This window comes from Helicoverpa armigera, chromosome 6 (genome assembly GCF_030705265.1).
Source record: "Helicoverpa armigera isolate CAAS_96S chromosome 6, ASM3070526v1, whole genome shotgun sequence".
NCBI lineage: Eukaryota > Metazoa > Arthropoda > Insecta > Lepidoptera > Noctuidae > Helicoverpa > Helicoverpa armigera.
The window spans coordinates 7263983-7284595 of NC_087125.1; the positions used below are offsets into that span (position 1 = coordinate 7263983).

Here is a 20613-nt window from a genome sequence, read left to right on the forward strand (position 1 = left end):
GACATAGGTGTGTTTATTGTGTAACTTAAATGTCAGATAGAACTCTTTAATAAACCTAGGTACCTACTTACTGTACCTTATGTAATTTATTTAAATTACAGGAGATTATAATCTGCAATCATAACAACACCTAATGCAATGAAGTTAATCAAAATAAAAGCTTAGGCTTAACCTCTGTGACCCGTAAAAGACTAAGGATTAATTTCAGTATCAAAGATCAAACACTTAATGCATTCTGTGATTAAGACGTTGTAAATAAAACTATTAAAACTCAAATAAACATTACTATTAACCCTTTAGGTTAAACAAATGCTAACTCAGTTTATTTATATACTTTCAGCTTCCAATGGGTACGTACTCAGACTTGAACTTTTCTTTACAAGTTTTCGTACTTAGGTACTCTTTATTCGTTTATAAGTTAAAATAAGTATCTAACAAACTGTGGTGTTCTGAGCAACAGTCTATTATTTAGCGAAAAGCGAATTATGATGAAGGTCAAGATCGTTTGATCTTTATAAAAGTCAATCCAAAGTTCGAGAAAAAACATTCACATTAATTACTTTTAAGGTATCTAACTTCTCTAATTACACACAAACTTTTCTTTTAAATGTGAGGTTTTTGTATGGACACAATATACCTATCACAAGTTTTTCGGGGAGCATCAATCTTGATCAAAAATAGAACAAAAATTCCTTTCTCGGTAGGTGGGGTTGAAGAATCTAATCTTTCTGTACCTAATCCAGCCGGTCAGAATAGAATCAAATGTTTTCCTAAAAAAACTAAATTAAGGCAACGTAGTCTAAACAATCGTTGACCCTATTTCACCTTTATAATATGAAGATATTTTTATGGTACAATTTAAAATTTTAAACAAGATTTCAGAGTTTTATTGTGTTCGGATAATTTGAATAATCTATTGTGTTAAAATTATACACGATAATTTTAAATTAAAACCATATTTTTGAATTTAGAACAAAACTTTTTCTCTATAAAATAAAAATAACCCGTAATCCATTTTCACGTAAACAAAGAAAGATGAAACCATAGTATGAAGACCATTGTTGTTTCAATAAAATATTTTTTAAAATCATGTTCTATTTTGTACTGTATCTTGTACTAAAACAAAGTGATATAATTGTAATTATAGTGATATAATTGTAATTATAATTATAAGTGAGTGAATAGGATTGTATTGAAATATTATACCTGCACTGTACGGTACCTACCCGTACAGGTTTGTCTGTACCGGAAGCCTGTTTCTTTATGTAAGCACCCTTACAGTTTAACGACGTGCAAAATATTGTATCTTATTGCCTATTCTAAGTGTATATGTTGCACCTACGTGCATTCTTAGTGGTTGCCAAATCCCCTGGTTTTGGTTACTTGGAGGTTCTCGCACTAGAAATAACTGTAAAGTTCAGCAAAATGGCTTTTGGCTTTAGTTCTCTGAGCTGCTAATGCCCATTTTCACCAACAATCTCTTAATCTAAATGCCACTTAGAATAAGGGCTCTCCCAATTTTGACATAAATAACTATGGATAAGGGATACCTAAACTTTGGTGAAAACGAAATTCTTATTAAGTGTTCCGTAAATGCTCTTAGGGGATCCCTTAATTTAGGTATTTGTTGGTGAAAATGGGCATAAGTGTCCTGTTTGTAAATTGTTACCTATTTGTTTGTTTCTATTGCCGTTTTGTTACTTGTCGTCAGATTTATATCTGAAAGCAGTAGATACGATGTTTTTCTGTTTTCTGAAATGTTTGAGTATTTTTTTGTTTATTTTCTAAACTGACTGTATTCACCGTCAGTATTTATGTAGTAAATCAATAGTAAATAGTTACCAACTGAATCTGTTATTATCAGGGACCTACAACTGTTCTGCTTTTGGTAGCGAGAGGACTCACGACTGTTTCACGAAGATAACTGAACTCACGCTCCAAATAGGTCTGTCTGTTTACTAATTCGTAACTTATAAATACATACCTACATGCTTTTATACGTCATTTCAGAACAGAAAAATTGGTAGGTACCTATATTATCTCTGTACGTAGTAGGTTTTCATCAGACGTTTTCCAGAGACCTTTGGACTTACTCATTTATTCAGTTTGCGTGTACCCCAAAAGTAGTCTTAATTGATGGCTGTTGTCTAAACAAATGTAGTGCCATCTATAAGGTACGTAACAACAAAAGTCCTGTCTTGAATGTACCTAATAAGATTTCGGAAATGTTCTATGCGACTTCTACCCGAGTGAATCTAAATTCTCGCGAAGAACAGCAAAGCATTCCGAGAGCTAGTTACTAAACCGGTAAATGCGATGCAGCATTCAATACTATTTCAATAGCGATACACTCGAGACTGGTATTTGGAAATGGCACATTTTTTTGTCCTTTTAAGCGAGTTCTAAAAGACGAGGTTTTGCCGCATAGATTTATATTTTTATGTATGTTTGGGAAGTTAATATTTTATCTCCTAAAGGACTTTTTTAATGCAAGTACCAATCCTTTGATCGGAAGAGGTTTCTATGCTTACCATAATGCCTGGTGTATAAGGCTGAAGGGATGTAATGCTTGTAAAACGTCTTTTGAATAATAAAATAAAACAACAGATCTATTTATAAGATTTTTAATTACATTTTATTTCAAAATTATACATCAAAATATACACAAGTAATTTACAATGAAAATTATAGTTTACGAAACATCACATTCAATACCGTACCTATTATTTGGTACATATTTATTTTAAAAATTGGGGAAAATATAAGCGATATTATAATGCACAACTAAATAAATAAATAAAGAGCCAATAATTATTTCATCATCATAACATTTTTACAATTAATTAATACTTAGGAGACATAATAACCACGAATCTCTTTCACAATAAATATAAAGCCTGAACAAACTGTGGGTAAATGTGGGTAAAAACATAACAATCAGTAGGATAAACGGGGGTCAGTTGAAACACGCTGTCGCTTTTGAACTATCGGTAATAAATAACTCCGCAGCGACGGGGTCGGGCAGGGACCATGGGGAGCTTCGGTATTGGCCACCTATCTCATGAATAGCTGCGTATTTATCACCCTTAGACCGCGGGCACACTATGAAGATTTAGTCGGCCGATGTTGATTTTAGGTCATAAATCAGTATGAAGATTAATGAAAGTGCACACGTAACAACGATTAGGCATTTGTTCGGTATCAGACCGATTGAACTCTGAAAAATGTTTCTTACCAAAGGCCGACTAAATAGTGATCAGTGTGAGCGCAGGCTTATTGGTCACGCTTGTGGTTTCAGTAAGGCCAAAAAATACGTAGGACCAAAAAAAACACATGTTACATGTGTTTTTTTTGGTCCTACGTATTTTGGGATTTGGGAAATAAATAAAAAGCTTCGAATCTACTGAAACGTTAACCTTTTCAATTCAATTTTATAACATGATATAAATTGAAACCAGTATCACTCAATTTTTGCTATCGTGTGGCGTTGGATCACAGTAATGAAAAGTCAGGACAAAATTCCAATGAGAGCACGCTTCCTAGAAGCACCTATTTACTTTTGCCTAGCATTTCCAAGCGGAGCAGTTAAGTTCAAGTTGTTCTCATTTGAGGACAAATAAAGTTATTTTATGGTTTAGCTCGGTTTCATAATGGCCCCGCTGCGAGCGTCCACGTACAAATGTTCCAACCGTCCCCGGTCTCCTATGCTTAACTCTCTCTTCTAATAGTAATATTACGAAAATATTATAAATTATAAAAAATATTCAATTATGTCAGTTTCTCAAAATGGATGTAAGAAGGGGTCCCGTGCTACTAAGGAGCTACTCCTCACTGATATGGTCATCAGCCAACAGGTTCGACGATCCCGAAAGAATTTGTCGACATGTTGGATAGACTATAAGAAGGCCTACGACTCGGTCCCCCATACATGGCTTAGGAGGGTACTGGAGTTGTATAAAATAAATACAACTCTACGCGCCTTTCTTGCGTCATGTATGGAGCAATGGAGAACGGTTCTTCACTATCCAGGATGTAGACAAATTGAAGGGACCGGCGATCCTATTAAGATCGAGCGGGGAATATTCCAGGGTGACAGTTTGAGTCCACTTTGGTTTTGCCTGGCCTTGAACCCTTTGAGCACATTGCTAGAGGGTTCGGGGCTGGGCTATCCTTTGCGGAGAGGGGGTCAGGTTATATCCCATTTGCTTTATATGGATGATCTGAAACTGTTTGCCACTACAGAACTGCAGCTGATGAAGCTACTGAAGATCACTGAAAATTTCAGTAGTTGCATCAGGATGGAGTTCGGTGTGGACAAATGTGCAGTCATGCATGTAAAGCGAGGGGGAATTGTGGAATCTGAGGGAGTACAACTCTCAGATTCCATAAATCTGAGATCACTCTCCGCAAACGATACATATAAATACTTGGGTATGGCGGAGGGGTTAGGCATCAATGTGGCTGTCATGAAACAGTCATTGCGGGAGCGTTTCTTTGGCCGCCTGAATAAGGTCCTAAAAAGTTCCTTATCAGGCGGCAACAAGGTTCGCGCCTATAATGGTTGGGTCATGCCAGTCCTGATGTACTCCTTCGGCATACTCAAATGGACTCAAACTGAATTGGATGCCTTGGATAGGAGAGTCCGCACACTGCTGACCGCAGAACGAATGCATCACCCACGATCGTCGGTGATGAGACTGTACATCCCACGGAAATGTGGAGGCCGAGGCTTTTTAAATGCAAAGACGCTCCACAACCGCGAGGTGTGCAGTCTTAGAGAATATCTTCTCAAAAGCGACGTGGGTATGCATCGTGATATGGTAGCAGTGGACAAAGGACTCACCCGCTATCGTTGGCAAATGAGAACTGGCGCAGACCTGTGGTACTAACTACCCATGATCGCAAGGAAGTATGGCAGAGCAAACAGCTACACGGACGCTTCTTCGGGGCTCTTCATGGCCCCGATGTAGACTTCAATGCGTCCGTATCTTGGCTACGCTTCGGTGACTTGTTTGGAGAAACCGAAGGGTTTGTATGTGCAATTATGGACGAAGTTATCCTTACGAATAACTACCGGAGATATATCGTGAAAGACGGGACGGTTGACATATGTCGGGCATGTCACCATCCGGGTGAGTCTATCAGACATATTATATCTGGTTGTTCTCGTTTGGCTAATGGTGAATATTTGCACAGACATAACCAAGTGGCCAAGATTATCCACCAGCAGCTTGCTCTGCAATACAACCTTGTAGACCTTGAGGTACCGTACTACAGGTATGCGCCCGACCCAGTTCTCGAAAAAGACCATATCACGTTGTACTGGGATCGATCTATCATCACTGACAGGACTATTGTAGCCAATAAGCCTGATATTGTGGTGATAGATCGATTAGCGCGCCGCGCGATGATAGTCGATGTCGCCGTTCCGCATGACGAGAACCTTGTGAAAGCTGAGAAAGCATGTGGAGTGTCGACACGGCTGTTGTTGTGCCGATTGTCGTTACGGCCAATGGTTTAATAGCCAAGAGCCTCGACGAACACCTCAGGAGGCTCTCGTTGGGCGGCTGGATCAAGGGACTGATTCAGAAGGCAGTACTCCTTGATACGGCACGTATTGTGAGGAGGTTTCTGTCTCTGGGACCCTAACCACCGGTACCTTGGACCCTGTGCCCGATATCGGTGGCAACCTATTTTTTATATTTTTAAATGTTTTTTATTTTTATATTTAATATTTAAAAATGTAAATCATATGTTAGAAAATAAATAAATGATAAAATATTACGAATATTTACATTCTTGAATTTTATCATTACGTAAGAACAGCGAGAACAACATGAAAATGAGTTTGATCGTAGTATCCTTTAGTGACAAGAAAGGTTCTCAGGTGTTTTAAACAACTATTTTTGGAAACAATCAATCAGTAATATTTTCACTACCGTTTTATATCTACATATAGTTTCATATTTTTCCTAGCTTTTTTCTGTCAGCATCTTCCAGATCAATTTTCATTATCACCTTTGTGACATCGTTAGAACATAATTTGCTCCTGTGACCCAAAGTTTTCCTTGTCGCTATAAGGAGACTGACATACTGCAGGATGTCGATAATTTTCTCGACAAGTTATAGAGACTTATTTTATTAATTTATACAACAATGTACATTTTAATGTGTAAATAACTAGTATTTGGTATAATTATGGGAAAATATGTATATGAATATTGAATTTTTCATTTACTAAGCATGTGTTGGCAACATTGAACGCATGTTCCTGACCAGTGTTGCCTACGTAATAAAGAAATATATGCCTATTTGGCCACCGTTTGGTGAATTTGGGCTGTTAGGCGGAACTATTACGAATAACAATATCTACCTAAGTGTTTTAGTTTCTAAATTACGTATCAAAATGTTTAGATATGTTCACTATTTACAAGTTCACTTAAAAACAACAAAACTCTTACGTTTACTTATTTTTGATATCACGTAAGTATAAATTACACGCAGCAAGTTAGTTTTCATTCGAACGTTTCTTAGTATGAAATTGTTGTTATATAATATTGTCAACTATCACTTTCCTAGAATTTCAATCTAGGTAGTTGTAGTGTAAACCGTCGGGTGCCGCTGTAACTGCGATGATAGCAGGGTAGCGGTATTACGGTATTGAACATAAATATTGCAATTCAAATTCGAAGGCCGATATCGCGGCTCTGAATGTGATCTCATCTTGAGTCTTTCAATGGAACCATTTGCTATAAATATCGATTTGCTTTCGAAATAGATGTATAATATTACCAACAGTATCGATGTAATCAGTAATCACATGCTAATATTCCCCTTAATATTTATTACACCATATGTACACTTTATACAGTCATATAGATATTTATACACTTAGCTTTTTAATATAAAACATTATCTATCTAAAACCAAGTAGTCGTAAATCTTTATCATGGATCAACTAAAAGGTAACCGAAAGATATGTTACATTATTTTGGTCTCAACTCACTCACTATCAATTGAATTATTCATTAAATAACAAAGGTATTCTAACACCTTAAGCTCGCGAGATCACCAAGTTTACACGCACACACTCAGCGTCAGGTCCTTATCATTAAAATTCACTAAGGAGTCTTTAAAGTTTGTTATTGGGTGAACGAAAGCGGTAGCGTAATGCAGGTTTCTTAGTCGTATAAATCACGCCTAGATACGGTAGAGACCGTATAGAAACCACTGCTGTCCGTTACTTCGTCGGTGCTCTCCGTTAATCAGGAAATATCAATGTTTTCCACCTTATACAGGAAGCGCCGCCGACGCATGTCTCATGACTCTCCGTTGGGTGCTATGGTGACCGTGCTGCAGTTGGCGCGGGTGGACCGGGTGGAGCTCCGCCGCAAACCCACACCCCCCACCGGGTTTAACAAAATCAAGTTTTCGCTTTTTCTCTTCCCATGGCAGTTGCAGAAGATGAGCTCTTTCATACCTTTCCTGAAGTTTTTGGATAAGAAAGCGTATAAGAGTGGGTTGATGCCAGAGTTGAAGTACGTGATGAGGAATGTGAGCGGTGTGAGGAGCGTGCTGAAGTCGCTGGAGCCCTCATAGCCGCTGGACCAGTACTGCCACATCTTGCGCGCGTGGAAGGGCAGGTTGCAGATGGCGAATGTGAGCACGACCACAATGAGCATGCGCACAACGCCGCGGCGCGCGCGCAACACATTGCGCGATAAGTGACTCAGGTGGTGGCAGTTGCGCGTCTCGTGTCCGCGGGTAGCTTTTGACGTGCTGGTCTTTCCAGTGTGGCTGCTCATTGTCACCATTTTCTGTACAAAATAAAATAAAAAAATATTTAAAAACTTCTTAGTGCCTAATTATAGGTATATCAGTGTATTGGTTATTTGGGATGGAAGTTTAACGCGTGCATATCATCAATACAAAATACATTAATCTTTACAAACAACATTTATACTTTCAACGGTTATCTGCGTTACATAACGGATGTCATCACACAAAGAGATTAAATTCACGACTTCATCATATTCATGCTTGTAACATCTGCTGTCAAATTACTTTTCAATATTTATCGTGTACTGCGAACGATGTTATGTACAAACGAAATGAAATAATTCCACTGATAAAAAATTATCTGATAAAACAGATTGAGGAAAATGGAATATATATTCCTAATAATATCAGGAAATGGAAAAAATCCATTTCCAACCTCTATATGAACTGTTTTATTTGTATGTAATACTCGAGTCAACTTGTGATATTTTATGTCTTCGGGTATCTGTACCACAGCGGTATTATGTTTATTGTTTGTATTGTATGAAGCAAAAATAACTTGAACAAAATAATTGTGTTCATTTGATACCTATATAGGTATTCAAACATTCCGTGGTCCAAGTTTCTCTAGAAAAGATGTTTGGGAAAAGTCTATAAAAACATGATGTAAAAGTTCCTATTTGTGCTATAAAGAATGAAAGGAAATCCTCAAACTGTTCAAACCTTAATCAAAAAGAAAATAAACATGTATCCCAAATAAACGTTGTTGTGGCCGCCCTGTTGTGTTTAGTTTAATATTTATGAAACGTCTAACCGCGCCCACACACTCGTATATCACAGCTAGTCTGTTTGAGACGCGACGCTTCAAGTAGCGTCTTTTCATTGACACACGCGAAAATGTTTGCTGAGTAAGAAGTTTGCACCGTGCCACGGGAAGTTCGCTCTAAAATCTCTACTTTATTCGTGAAACGGTTAAAAAATTATGTATCTCCAGGGTCCCAGGCTTTGATAAGCATAAAGTAAGATGAATTGCGTCTAGTGGATGCGTGGAGAATATTAAAAACTACTGAGATTTTTAAGTACCTTTTAAAAGTGAATTGGTATTTTAGATTAGGTACAAATCTACCTGAATTCGAAATCTTTTGTCTCTTCAGTAGAATGTTCAAAGGAGCTCCTCTGAGATAAAACACTGGCAAGGATAGAGCATTTATCGCAGCTCATTCACTTGCTAAACGTACGTTTGCCTCAAGCAGTAGCGTCGCAATCCATGTTCATATCCGCTGCCAGACGGTTGCTCAAACGACCCAGCTGTTTGGAACTCTCACACAAACTTTATACCTGCCAAATAATTCCGGAACTTGATCCCTAAGATCCGACTGACAAAGGAGTTTAAGATCAAAAGCATTTTCTCCAGTAAACACGGGTGGAAACTGGCTTTTATATTGGTTGGATTGGTTGGTAGAATTACATATGTTTTCATTTGGTCTTTTGACAACAGCAATGGATTTAATGAAACCATTCTGTACAAAGTAAAACACGAATTGATTGTATCAATTTATGCAAAAGAGGCAGAGGGCATGGAAGCCCGCATTCAAGGTTTTGTTAATTCGAAAGCTGTGTTACATTAAGCCACAGAATTATTGGGCAGTTGTGTGTTAAAAAAACAAAAGCATTTTGGCGGTCTTTTAATGAGTTCGCTAAATAGGGATTAGGGTACAAAAGGCAGGTCGACTTGTTTCTTATTTAATAAAACCTTTTGTGTTGTAACCTTAAACAGTAGAATTTAATTTGTATGTACGAACGCTGGTACATTCTTATTAGTGCTTACACTTAAACATGAATAATTTCACAGTCGGGAGAGTAATGACAGACAGAAACACTATTAATTAATATTAATTACAGATTGTAGTTGTTTAGTGTCTGCAAGTGTACTGGTCTGTAAAATGGCATAGACTAGACCTGAATAATTTTATTGTTGTCCGGATAATTTAGGTTGTTAATGGACAAGGGCACCTTTAAAATTATGTTAATTGTTGGCCATCTCTCAGCTCTGATGTCATGTCACAGTGACGGAAAAAATTAGAATAAGAAAAGAAAGCACATTCTTATAAAAATATTGAATTGTTTTACATAGCTTGAAATTAACTTTTAACAATTATCAATTTAATACTAATGTGGGTTAGAGTTGTACCTTGTCCTCACTGTTCCCGACTAGTGCTCGCTGCGCGTCGTAGGGCGCAGGACCTGGCTTCTGGAACTGAGTGGCGCAGCACTGGACGCGCTCCAAATGCTGCAGCGCATGAGAACTCTGCCACAGACCCACTGCGATACGAGTATACAGGACCTGGGAATAAAAGGACTCATTTAAAATTTCGCTGCAGAAACAGAAAACATTCATAAATAGGTCATGAGACGATTATAACTACATCGTAGGACCGACGTCAACAAGGACCTAATTTTTGATCTTGCAAAATAATGTTCTCGAAATTTCCACAACACGTAAATAACTAGGTACTTCATTTAATAAGACACAGATAGAGAAGCTTTACAATCTAAGAACCTTAATAATGTACAAATGTATCTATTAACACAATTTACAAAAGGCCAAGCTATTTGTACCGTGATTGTTTTGTGAACAATAACGACCGTTTCATTGTATACTATTTATAAACCATTTACAGACATCCTCTTTGAAATTACAAAGTTTCTTCACATAAATATAATTTTGGAATTGTCGGAGGTACAACATCGTTTAAGACATAATGTTTAAAATGAATCACAAAGTTAACTAAGCAAAAATTTAAACGATAAAAAGAGGTCCCTTTAAAAGAAGTTAGTGTTATGAATACAAAATTATTCATGTTTATGCAAATTTTACAGCCGACTCTGCTCTTTGGAGTATTTTCGTCGCAATTGTAACAATCTAGCACGTCTTGTTGCGATTTTTTATTTAATTAGCCGCCTAAACCCTTAAACAAGCGTTCTAATAAACTTAGTTATTGTATTGCACTATCTATACATATAATAAAATGATAGGAAAGTCAAAACTGTACATTGAATATTTTTTTTAGAGAATACTTGGGGGGTGATCCATAATCGATTCTGAACCCAAATATGTAGTTTTTAGAATTTTTGTCTGTATGTCTGTTTGTCTGTATGTTTGTCCCGGATAAACTCAAAAAGTACTGCATGGATTTAAATCAAATTTTGCATGACTATTACCTGGGGGCCGGTTCAACACATAGGCTATATATTATCACGGTATCACCTACGGCGGTTGAGCAATGAACGATTAAATAAACGAAAATTCTATATTACCCACGCAGACGAAGTCGCGGGCAACAGCTAGTTTCTAATATTCTCTTTACTGGAGAGGGGAATTGATATACTGTGGGTGGATTACTTTTGATTATTTTTCCGACCCAAATATCGACCAATAGAATTGCACCATTCGACGTCACGTGGTACAACCTACATGGTATTATACTGAAAATTTTTTGAATATTTTCTCTGGTCGTTGCTACGTCAAACTGACAGGTTGTGGCCGACATTTGGGACGGAAAAATAATCTCCCGAATACCACACGAGCTTCATAATTATCTGGCATTTCCCTCAAGGTTCCCTGAAAACAAATAAAGTCGTCAAGTTTTTCAGGAAAAATCACTCGCGCTTCGCGCTCGTTATTTTTTAACCTGAAAAACTTGACTCCTTCATTTGTTTGCAACGAACCTATCGGAAAATACCCGATAATTTTGAAGCTCTTGTGGTATTATAAGTGAATATCCAATGTTTCAATTTTGCCTATTTCAAATGGACTACGGCAAACTATAAGTAGACTTTTACCACCATAATGTATACAACGAAGAATGAAGGAAAACAAGAGAATAACGTTTTTATTGGGCTTTAATTGAATTTGAACTCTTTGCACCCATCCTTTTTGGTTGCCGAAAATTCTATTTTTTAAATTTCATATTTCTGCTGTACTTGCGCACTTAAAGCACTTTGCACTCTATTTCCGTTTGAATGAAAACGGTGTGGTGTATTAATTCAATAAAGGCAAAGGGTATCCTTTTGTAAAAGGTTGGGGAAAAGGAGTAAGTATTTAAAACAGCATCAAGTAATACAATATTGTAAATCACAAGTTCATAAAAACGACTAGATTAGTAATGTTCGGTAAATCGGCATCAATAAAACAATTTACCGATTGAACAAAAAAAACCTCTTACACTGTAACATACATTTCAAATACAAACACATTACCTATAATTATACCTACATATTGTACGTCTATAATGCCATTAATACGTAGGTGCCACTTACGTTCAATCCCTTTGGAAAAATCCCCTTACTTGCTAATGATCGTGTTATGACGCCCTCACTTCGAGAGCAGGATAATATTCAAATGATAACGTGATAAATGGAATACATCAAATATTTTTTCAAATATGTTTGTTACGATCGATTCAATACAAAGGGTGAAAAAGCTTGTTTTTTAACACATTTTCGGGCGTGCTGATCGGAGCGTGAAACATAATTAGAAACGTGTAAATATAAATAAGGAAGCCAGAAGATTACAAAAAAAAAATACATTTTGTAATACACTGGTTTCCCATGGTCCCATTCGGGAACAAAAAGGTCCAATAAAATAACATGTTATCTACAATATACGAAACATAGTCGATCAAGTCTTACAAAAGAATTTCGATTTTTTATCTTGAAGAGGTTAATTAATAAATTAAAATAAACACAGGTAAGTTCAAATTGATGTAAAATTTAAGTCGAAGCAATCACAGCGAAATGATTGGACAGTGGATTGAGACGATCCTAAATCAATAACAAAAGGTATATTTAATGAAAGCTATCGAGGTTATGAACAGGATTATTGAATAAACACTTCGTTTTAGTACCTGTAGCCGGTTACTAACCACTTTTTTCTCTTTAAACTTCGAGTACCAAGTACTAAATATCACTATTTAGTTCATTACTAGAGTTGAGCAATATTACCTGTTGCTTGATATCATCACAATTTTATAATGTTTACGTAGGTACGTAGGTACAAAAGCTTTAAAGAGTCAGCCAAGTCAAACCCTATAAGTATATATATTTCATATGGAATGGTCTGAGGTTTTTAACTTAATAAACGTACACGTAATGTGATGTGTGTGAGTGATTCACTAACTAACGCTGAAGGTGAGTACATTAGTTTGGTATTAAAGTAACTTATAATAAAGAGCTTATTGAATATTGGAAAATGAAAGCATAAAACTTAATGATAATTACCTTACGGGCCATACCTAGCTACAAAATAGTTTCTTCAATTTTGAAATTCCATTTCTTATTTAGAAAACTTCCTTAAACTTAACAGAGTGAGTGTGTTACAAAACGCGCAAGTTAAGTAAAGTAATTATGAAACCTTTCTGAGACTTAACTACGCGTTGCTCTACTTGAAAGTAAATGTAAAACAAACTTGTTGTTTTGATATATAATGCACTGTGTGCCCTCTCACTTGGCACATAAGAGAATAAGTGATCAAAGTAATGTTGTTTCTGTCCCAGCTTCAATCAGCATCTAATTATGTCATTGTTATTTTTGACTGGCTGAAGAAAACAGTAAAAATAAAAGATGATTATTGTCTTCTCTTCTCTTTGTACAATTACTGATGCTATGATAATTTGAAGAGGGCGCAGTCCTCAAAGACAACTGTTGCAATATTATTCAAAAACCTTAAAATATGAATATTTTTCTTTCCATTCCTTCACCGTTTGAGAAGAGGTCTGTGCCCCACAAGGACATAATAAAAACTGAAGACGAAAGATGATAATAAAATCTTATCAACAAGCATTTGTCATGTAGGTAGGTATATTCTTACATGTAAAACTAATATAAAGTCTGGCATTCAAACATTAAATAGTCTCACGTTTTTCACCAAAGAGCTTAAACACCTTTTCTCAAATGAATCTGCAATAAGATCTGAAATTCTTACTGAATTTAAATTTATGTGTAGATAAGGTATCCTTTAATTTAAATTCATAGCCCTTTTAAAAATTCACGTTTTATTTCGTGGTTGACGTGAAAGTTCTAAGTTGAGAGTTTTAAATTAGCTTGGGTACAAGGCGGAGGCATAGTTTTTCTTCGCAATAAAAACGTCAGATGTTTTAATTTACATCGTTTATGTAGTGGTTACAGCAGAAAAAGTTGAGAAACAATTGCCATCTGTCCCAAATTATCTGCTTCTGCATAATGTTTATTAAAATCGTCATTTAGTTTATTTTATGGCTACTGCCACTATTCGTCATAATTTCTCTGTCTCTTACTCATGCCATACAGAGAAATATGGCAGAAGGTTTTTAGTCGCTTTGAGATTCGTACTGAACTTTTTTAAACTGCGGATACTGCACATGTACGTGATTCTTGGTTAAACGAAACCAAAGATATTTTTTTAGACATCCATTTTTATTTATTACGGTGCTTGCTTTACTCTGTTGGGTAAATGGTTTAGTAATATTAAAAGGGTTTTGATTGCTTAGTTTGAAGACCTAGTTTTATGAGCTAGGTCGTTTCAAATTTTAACTGGTTCACCAAATATATCTTATTAAAACAGCTCTCGCTGATGTTTTTCATTTGGCTCGTTAATATACTCGTAGGTTTATTAGAGTACCTACATACGATACAACCCTGAATATTTAATTTAAGGCCACCTTAATGTATTTTCAAGTCAAATTAAATATTTAGACCACCAAGGCATAGTTAACTTCTTGTATGTTTGTATGAGTAGTCAATTAAAAATTATTACGGTGTGTACCATGGAATAATATCAAGGGATGAAAGTATATAGCGCCATGGAGTGCCTCTGTCCTGTCTATAAACTCGGCACTCTAAAAGGTTCACGTCATGGAATTTGCCATCACGCATAGTCGCACGGCCCGGGGACAAATCCGTTCATTGACAATCCTAATACTGCATGATAAGGGAAACTTCATAAATGCCGTAATTTACGATGGCAAAGGGCCTGAGTACCCGTTAAGATTGTGGGAACGAGCCTCGTACATACATAAGGACAGCATTTCATAGTAGGTACCAATGAGTATACGGGAATATACGGCGTGTGTTATTTGTACTAATGCCAATTTCCGGCAACTGGCAATTACAGCTCATATTAAATCCGATTTGTGTGTGTTTGTTTGTTGTTAATACGCATTGTTTGGAACTTTTGTCGTAAAGATCTTAACTGCCTGTTTTAGTCTTCCCAGCAGCCGAATATAGGTAGTAACTCAATGATAAGCTAAGTATTATTTAGGGAGCATGGTCTGTACGTGGTATTAGGTCTTAAATAATTCATGAAGTCGAATGAATAATATAATATGTGAAAATGGTCTGTCTGAGTTTTTAAGCGATGTACGCAAGTGCTGTGGTTATTAGCTACCTCGTTAGAAGTAAATATTTAACGAGAGGCTAACCTATCTAGAAGTACCCGAGACAGTCGGACAAGCGTGAGTTGGCGTAAATTTTCTAGGAATACGGATCCTGTTAATTCATTTGCGTTAACCACAAGCCTACGGTTTTGGTTAAGAGGATGAAATTACATTTTACATCAACTAGCTCTGGTTAGAGTCACTGAGAGCACATTATAAGATGTAACTTGAGTAATTCAATTATTCTATATAACCTTTTTTATACTACATTTATACAAATTACAAGTACCTAATTAAGTTACAAGTTTTGTGTGGTATTTCACTATTAGACTGAAAAGAACGAACGTGGGTGGTATTTAAAGAGAGACAATTATCAATTTATTAAGTAGGCGAGCTATTAGTAATATATTTCATCGATCGCGACAGGCCTGACATTTACAATCCATAGCCGTAAGGTTAGGACATACCTGATATCATACACAGCAGAGGCTTATAAGTTTGACACTATATACCTACCTAGAAATTACTAGAATTTGTATACAAAATAAATCATTTAACAAATCCTGTACAAAATAAGTAAACGGTCACCCTCTGTGATGAAGGCTTTCAGGTAAATGATTTTCTTTGAAATATTTCGGTTATTTTCATTTAAATATTTTATGTAATTAACGCGGAGCTTATGAAAAACAAAACATTAAGTCTTTTGCGAGATATTAAAAATGCCATTTCTGATCAAAATATGTCTAACGTCTTCAATTCTGAGAAATAAAAAAATCTAATAACTCAAGGAAAAAAAATTACCGTGTTGTAGCCCAGTGGTTAAGCCTTGCAGTGGTACAATAAAAAGTCTAATGATGTACATTACCTTTTTACGTCTTTGTTACCTGCATCTGAAGGGTAAGAACCCCTGGAAACGACCACCATAAAACATAAAATTAAAATGAAATACGAGTCATTTCTCACTTACGTACCTACGCTAAAGTATTAAGAAATTTTCATTCTCTTAAACATGTTATCCTAAATCTTAAAGACTAACTTCCATCAACATATCTGTCTACTGATCCATTATTTTATTAATCCGAAATACTTATTTATTTGGCAGACAGGAATACCGAATCCAGAGTCTCATATTACTGACCACTTGCCCAACACCGCAGGCCATTGAACTTGAAATACCTATAAGTTACAGTAAGCTTTATTAATGTAACATCTTGATATAATGTAGCTGTGGTGCATTATCGTGATTAAACCATTAACCTATATGGGAACATATTTTTTCCCGTAGCACCACCCACGATGCGACGCATGACTACCTAAGCAAAGTACATAGTCTACTTACGGTCGTCCCAATATCCTATCCATCTTTTTATTCGCTTACTAGAGATAGGAATACACATTGCTTGTATGGGGCTATCGTCAAAATTATATCTGTAGTGAGCTAATCAACCGACATATTGAATATTAGGAATCTTCGTTAACAATTGCGCCTTCATTAGCGAAGCAATTGAAAACAAATATTCCAATAAAGCTGGACATAACGCTTACGTAAGACTAAACAAACCTATATTAGGTCTTTTATTTCATATTAACCCCAAATATAGGTACTTTTCTCGGTGAAAGACACAATAATACACATACATGTTACGTGACGAAATGTTTCTATGTATGTGTGCCCGCAAATAATTTCCAAACAAAGCCCTGGGTTCTCTTTTCATTCTATTCTAGTTTCATATTAGATTTGTTCAGAATCAAATAGGTTTTAATTATAATTTCGTTTTAAATAAATGGTAACAGTTTAGCAAGCAGACGTTGTTTACTTCTATATTGTTGAGAAGTTTATTTAATTGAAAAAGACGAAATTGACCTTCTCAGAAAAAGCGTTTGTTTTTGATTAATTAATCGTCAAAATGGGAGGAACAAATTGATCGCCTAAGTTACCTTTATACAGCCATCGATTATTTTATGTCAAAAATGGATTGTTTTTAAATTAGGTTTAATTTGGGCCACTTTACTCATCTTTGAAATTAAAAACTTTTTCGACTTAAAACAACTTTAAAGTAATCCGAACTTGTTCGTTCTTAATGAACGCGGCGGTCAAAGGTAATTAGTACAAGTTAGGCCAAGTTAGCTTGTTCCTAACAATTTCAAACCAACACAGGGGATTATCAAAATTTTGTTATGGCAATTTCTGTTTGAATAACACAATTTACAATACGATAATACTATTTTAATCCCATAAAGTCTATAGATAATACCGCAAACGGCGCCAATGCTAGTTGGACGTTTTTAAATTAAAAAGCATATTGGAATAGTTTCAAAGTTTTTATATTTTTGTTTATGAGTGTTCTACAACACGCCCACAAAAAGATTGATACATTCGTTACCCTTCAGCGTTCTAACTCGGAGCCTAATAAGGTATAGGTATCACAATACGCCTGATACCTATTAAGCGTAATGAGGAACATTAGGCGCGGCTCACCATCTCAACTTGTCAAATAAATGAAAGAGCACACGTTTCGTGTAACGTCAGATATTACTTAGTATTAAACCTTGATACTTGCCACCTCACACTATTCTTCAGTCACCAACCAGACGCGGTTTCAAAGTCAAACCACGTATTTATAAAAGGTGCTCTTACCGTTACATTAGCCTTTAGATTAGTGAGACCTAGGTCTGTGAAATAACAGTAGGTAACTGGGTGATTGCCCGATAACGTAAGTCGTCAAACTTTCATTTTGGATAAACGAAACAGTTAAAGTCATATTACCGTAATGACTGTTGAATGTTTAATAAATTGATCGTTTATTTCCTATTACAGTTCTTAAGTGGTTACAGGTTATTTTTAGATAGATTTTGGATGCAGATTGCTAGAAGCTTTGATATTTTCCTGCTAACCTGATATAGATAAGTCGAAAATACCAATCTTATAAGGAAAACCAATTTTAAAGAGCAAGTTTCTCTACCTTTTTAGAACTAGTTCCATTTCAATCAAAACTTTTCCAAACATTTTCGCCTCTTTGGCTAGGCTTCGTTTCCCTTCAACGCAGTACTTTTATAATTAATTATATTGAATTACAATTTTACTTTTATAATTTTATAATGAATTTCTAATTCCATTACTAAGAATTTCCGTACACGTATTTTGTTTGATATGTTTAAAATTGTTCTAATGGGTTATAAGTACCCAATTGTTTTAACGAAAATTTGACCGCAAAAACATCTGACGAGTTTCAGTTTCAGTCGGCTGACAACTGAGTTTAGGTTCGTCAAAACTCGTGGTAATTAGTTATTAATTAAAAACTTTTAAAATTAATTAGCGTTTACCTAAATCACTGAAACCTGTACGTATCTAATTAAATGTTTGTTAAGTATAATTTTGTGATAAATTCAAAGTTATGAATACATTAGGAAAAGCCAGATACACAGATGTAATTAGGCAAGCGGCTACAAAATTCTGTAATTTAGGAATGTTATGGGCATGTTTTGTAATAAGGGAGGAAGTCCCTTTACCACAGGTAAATATTGTTTATAAAGTAATGCAATCAATATTAAAAAAGTAAGTACTTAGGTACACTCAGCAAATCAACATTAAATTCGTTTATTTATATGAAAACGGCGACCCCACAGTCCAATAGAAAATCATTAAGATCCTATCTCAATGCAATAAAAATATACGGTCCAAACTCATTTATTTTTTATTGATATTGGTTAGACCATAAAAGTATTTATGGAATACACGAAACCCCGTTGATCTGACTTTTAAATAGCTCGAACATTTTATCAAACACATAAGGGATAATTTGGCGTAGTAGAGGTATCAACATACTTTTACAAATTGTCGTATTAACTTACTTATGTAAATACGTTGTGATTACTGAATTCAATAATCTACTTGGAACTCCTTAAAATGTTATAGAATTAAGATCTAGCAAAAACTATTTTACATCAACTTTCTCGTCCCGCGATCACTAACCAAATTGTATCGGGTTGCCCGGGTAACTGGGTTGAAGAGGTCAGATGGGGCAGTCGTTCCTTGGTACCACCGGTACTCAGCTACATCCAGTTAGTCTGGAAGCCGACCCCATCATAGTTGAGGAAAAGGCTCGGAGGACGAGGATGATGATTACTCCGACTTTATGGGCTCGGTAAACACACACATATTTGAACTTTGAAGTAAGTACCTACGTGAAGAATATTCACGTCGAAAACTTTATCGTAATTTAGCCTCATTTTCTGCCTCCAATCTGCCCCATATACTAAAATCCAAGAATACTTATCGACAAATTCTCTTATAGTAGTAAAGTTACCCTTTGCCCGAATAATTTGAAAACGTCTCGCACATAAGTAATTTTCTTCTTATTAGTTTTTAGGTTTCAGATGTTAATATCTTAATCAGTTTTCTCATAAATATGTGCGTACGAAAAGACAATTACCTACTTAAATGTGTCAAATTAGCCAATGTGATCGATAAAAGAATCTTTTCCATAGACAAATATCTATCTACCTCTAACAAGAAAACTTAGGTACTATCATAATTGCTTTTGGTAAATAGTCCCTGGTTGGGATTAGATGGAATACCAAAACTTTCATAATACACAAAACTAATTATAAAATACCGATCTATTTCTATTATCTTATCTATTCTATTACTATGTTTACAATCTATTTTACTACGGATAAAGTATACTTAGGCTAGCTAGAAGAAGGGAGTTTAATTTCACGTTAATCAAAAAAATCTCATTTATATTTGAGGTTTTATTTAGGTACTTTACCTGTATATTGATTTCAGACTTTACCAATCATCCTTTATTGTTTGAATTTGTTTTACAATTTGGTAACCTTGAGACACGCCTGTAATAACACGAGAAGATCTTACATTGACAATCCATTAAAGAGCTCGAATTTCTAAGAACATTTTGTACAGGTACCTACCGTATCTGCCACCGTGTTATTAAATTATATATCGCACGCGAATAAACCTCGGTACAAATTGGACTCCAATAAGGTCGGATGATATTTTACTTTACCAAAAGAGGAGATTTATCTATTATATTTAAATGTGATAATCTCGTTATTTTCGTAACGACTGGGATAATAATGAGATTATACGGATTTCTGTCAGGCCAAATTATGTTTAGGTAGTTACTATGATTAGATAGACCATGTAGCAAAAAATCTTTTAGAAAAGATGTCTTTTTTATATTTATTACATTTGAACTTAACAATTAAATTAAATTATGGGTTCATTTTAAAAAAATATATTAAAATTACACAAAAGCCTTTTAAATTATGACCTTTTAATAGATTCTAGGCAATCAATTTAGAAAATAAATTATAAATAATTGTTTGTCTTACGTCTGCATTGTTAAAATAAAATAATATAGGTACACTACATATTAAAACTTACACTTTATTTTTCCCA

General features: G+C 35.3%; 1 protein-coding gene across 3 annotated transcripts in view; it reads right to left on the minus strand.

Annotated features, from left to right (window-relative positions):
• Nucleotides 1–5464: 5464 nt before the first annotated feature.
• The window catches only part of LOC110380368 (trissin receptor), an 86546-nt gene continuing 71397 nt past the window's right edge, over nucleotides 5465–20613 (minus strand). For 2 of the 3 annotated variants that reach the window (XM_049852357.2, XM_049852356.2), the window contains exons 6-7: nucleotides 9971–10123; nucleotides 5466–7817 (exon numbers count right to left, since the gene is read on the minus strand). In XM_049852357.2, coding sequence (XP_049708314.1) covers nucleotides 7320–7817; nucleotides 9971–10123 — 651 coding nt within the window. In that variant the 3' untranslated portion in view covers nucleotides 5466–7319. Of the gene's footprint in view, nucleotides 7818–9970; nucleotides 10124–20613 lie in introns of all 3 variants that reach the window. The other variant, XM_021340326.3, reaches the window with a different exon arrangement.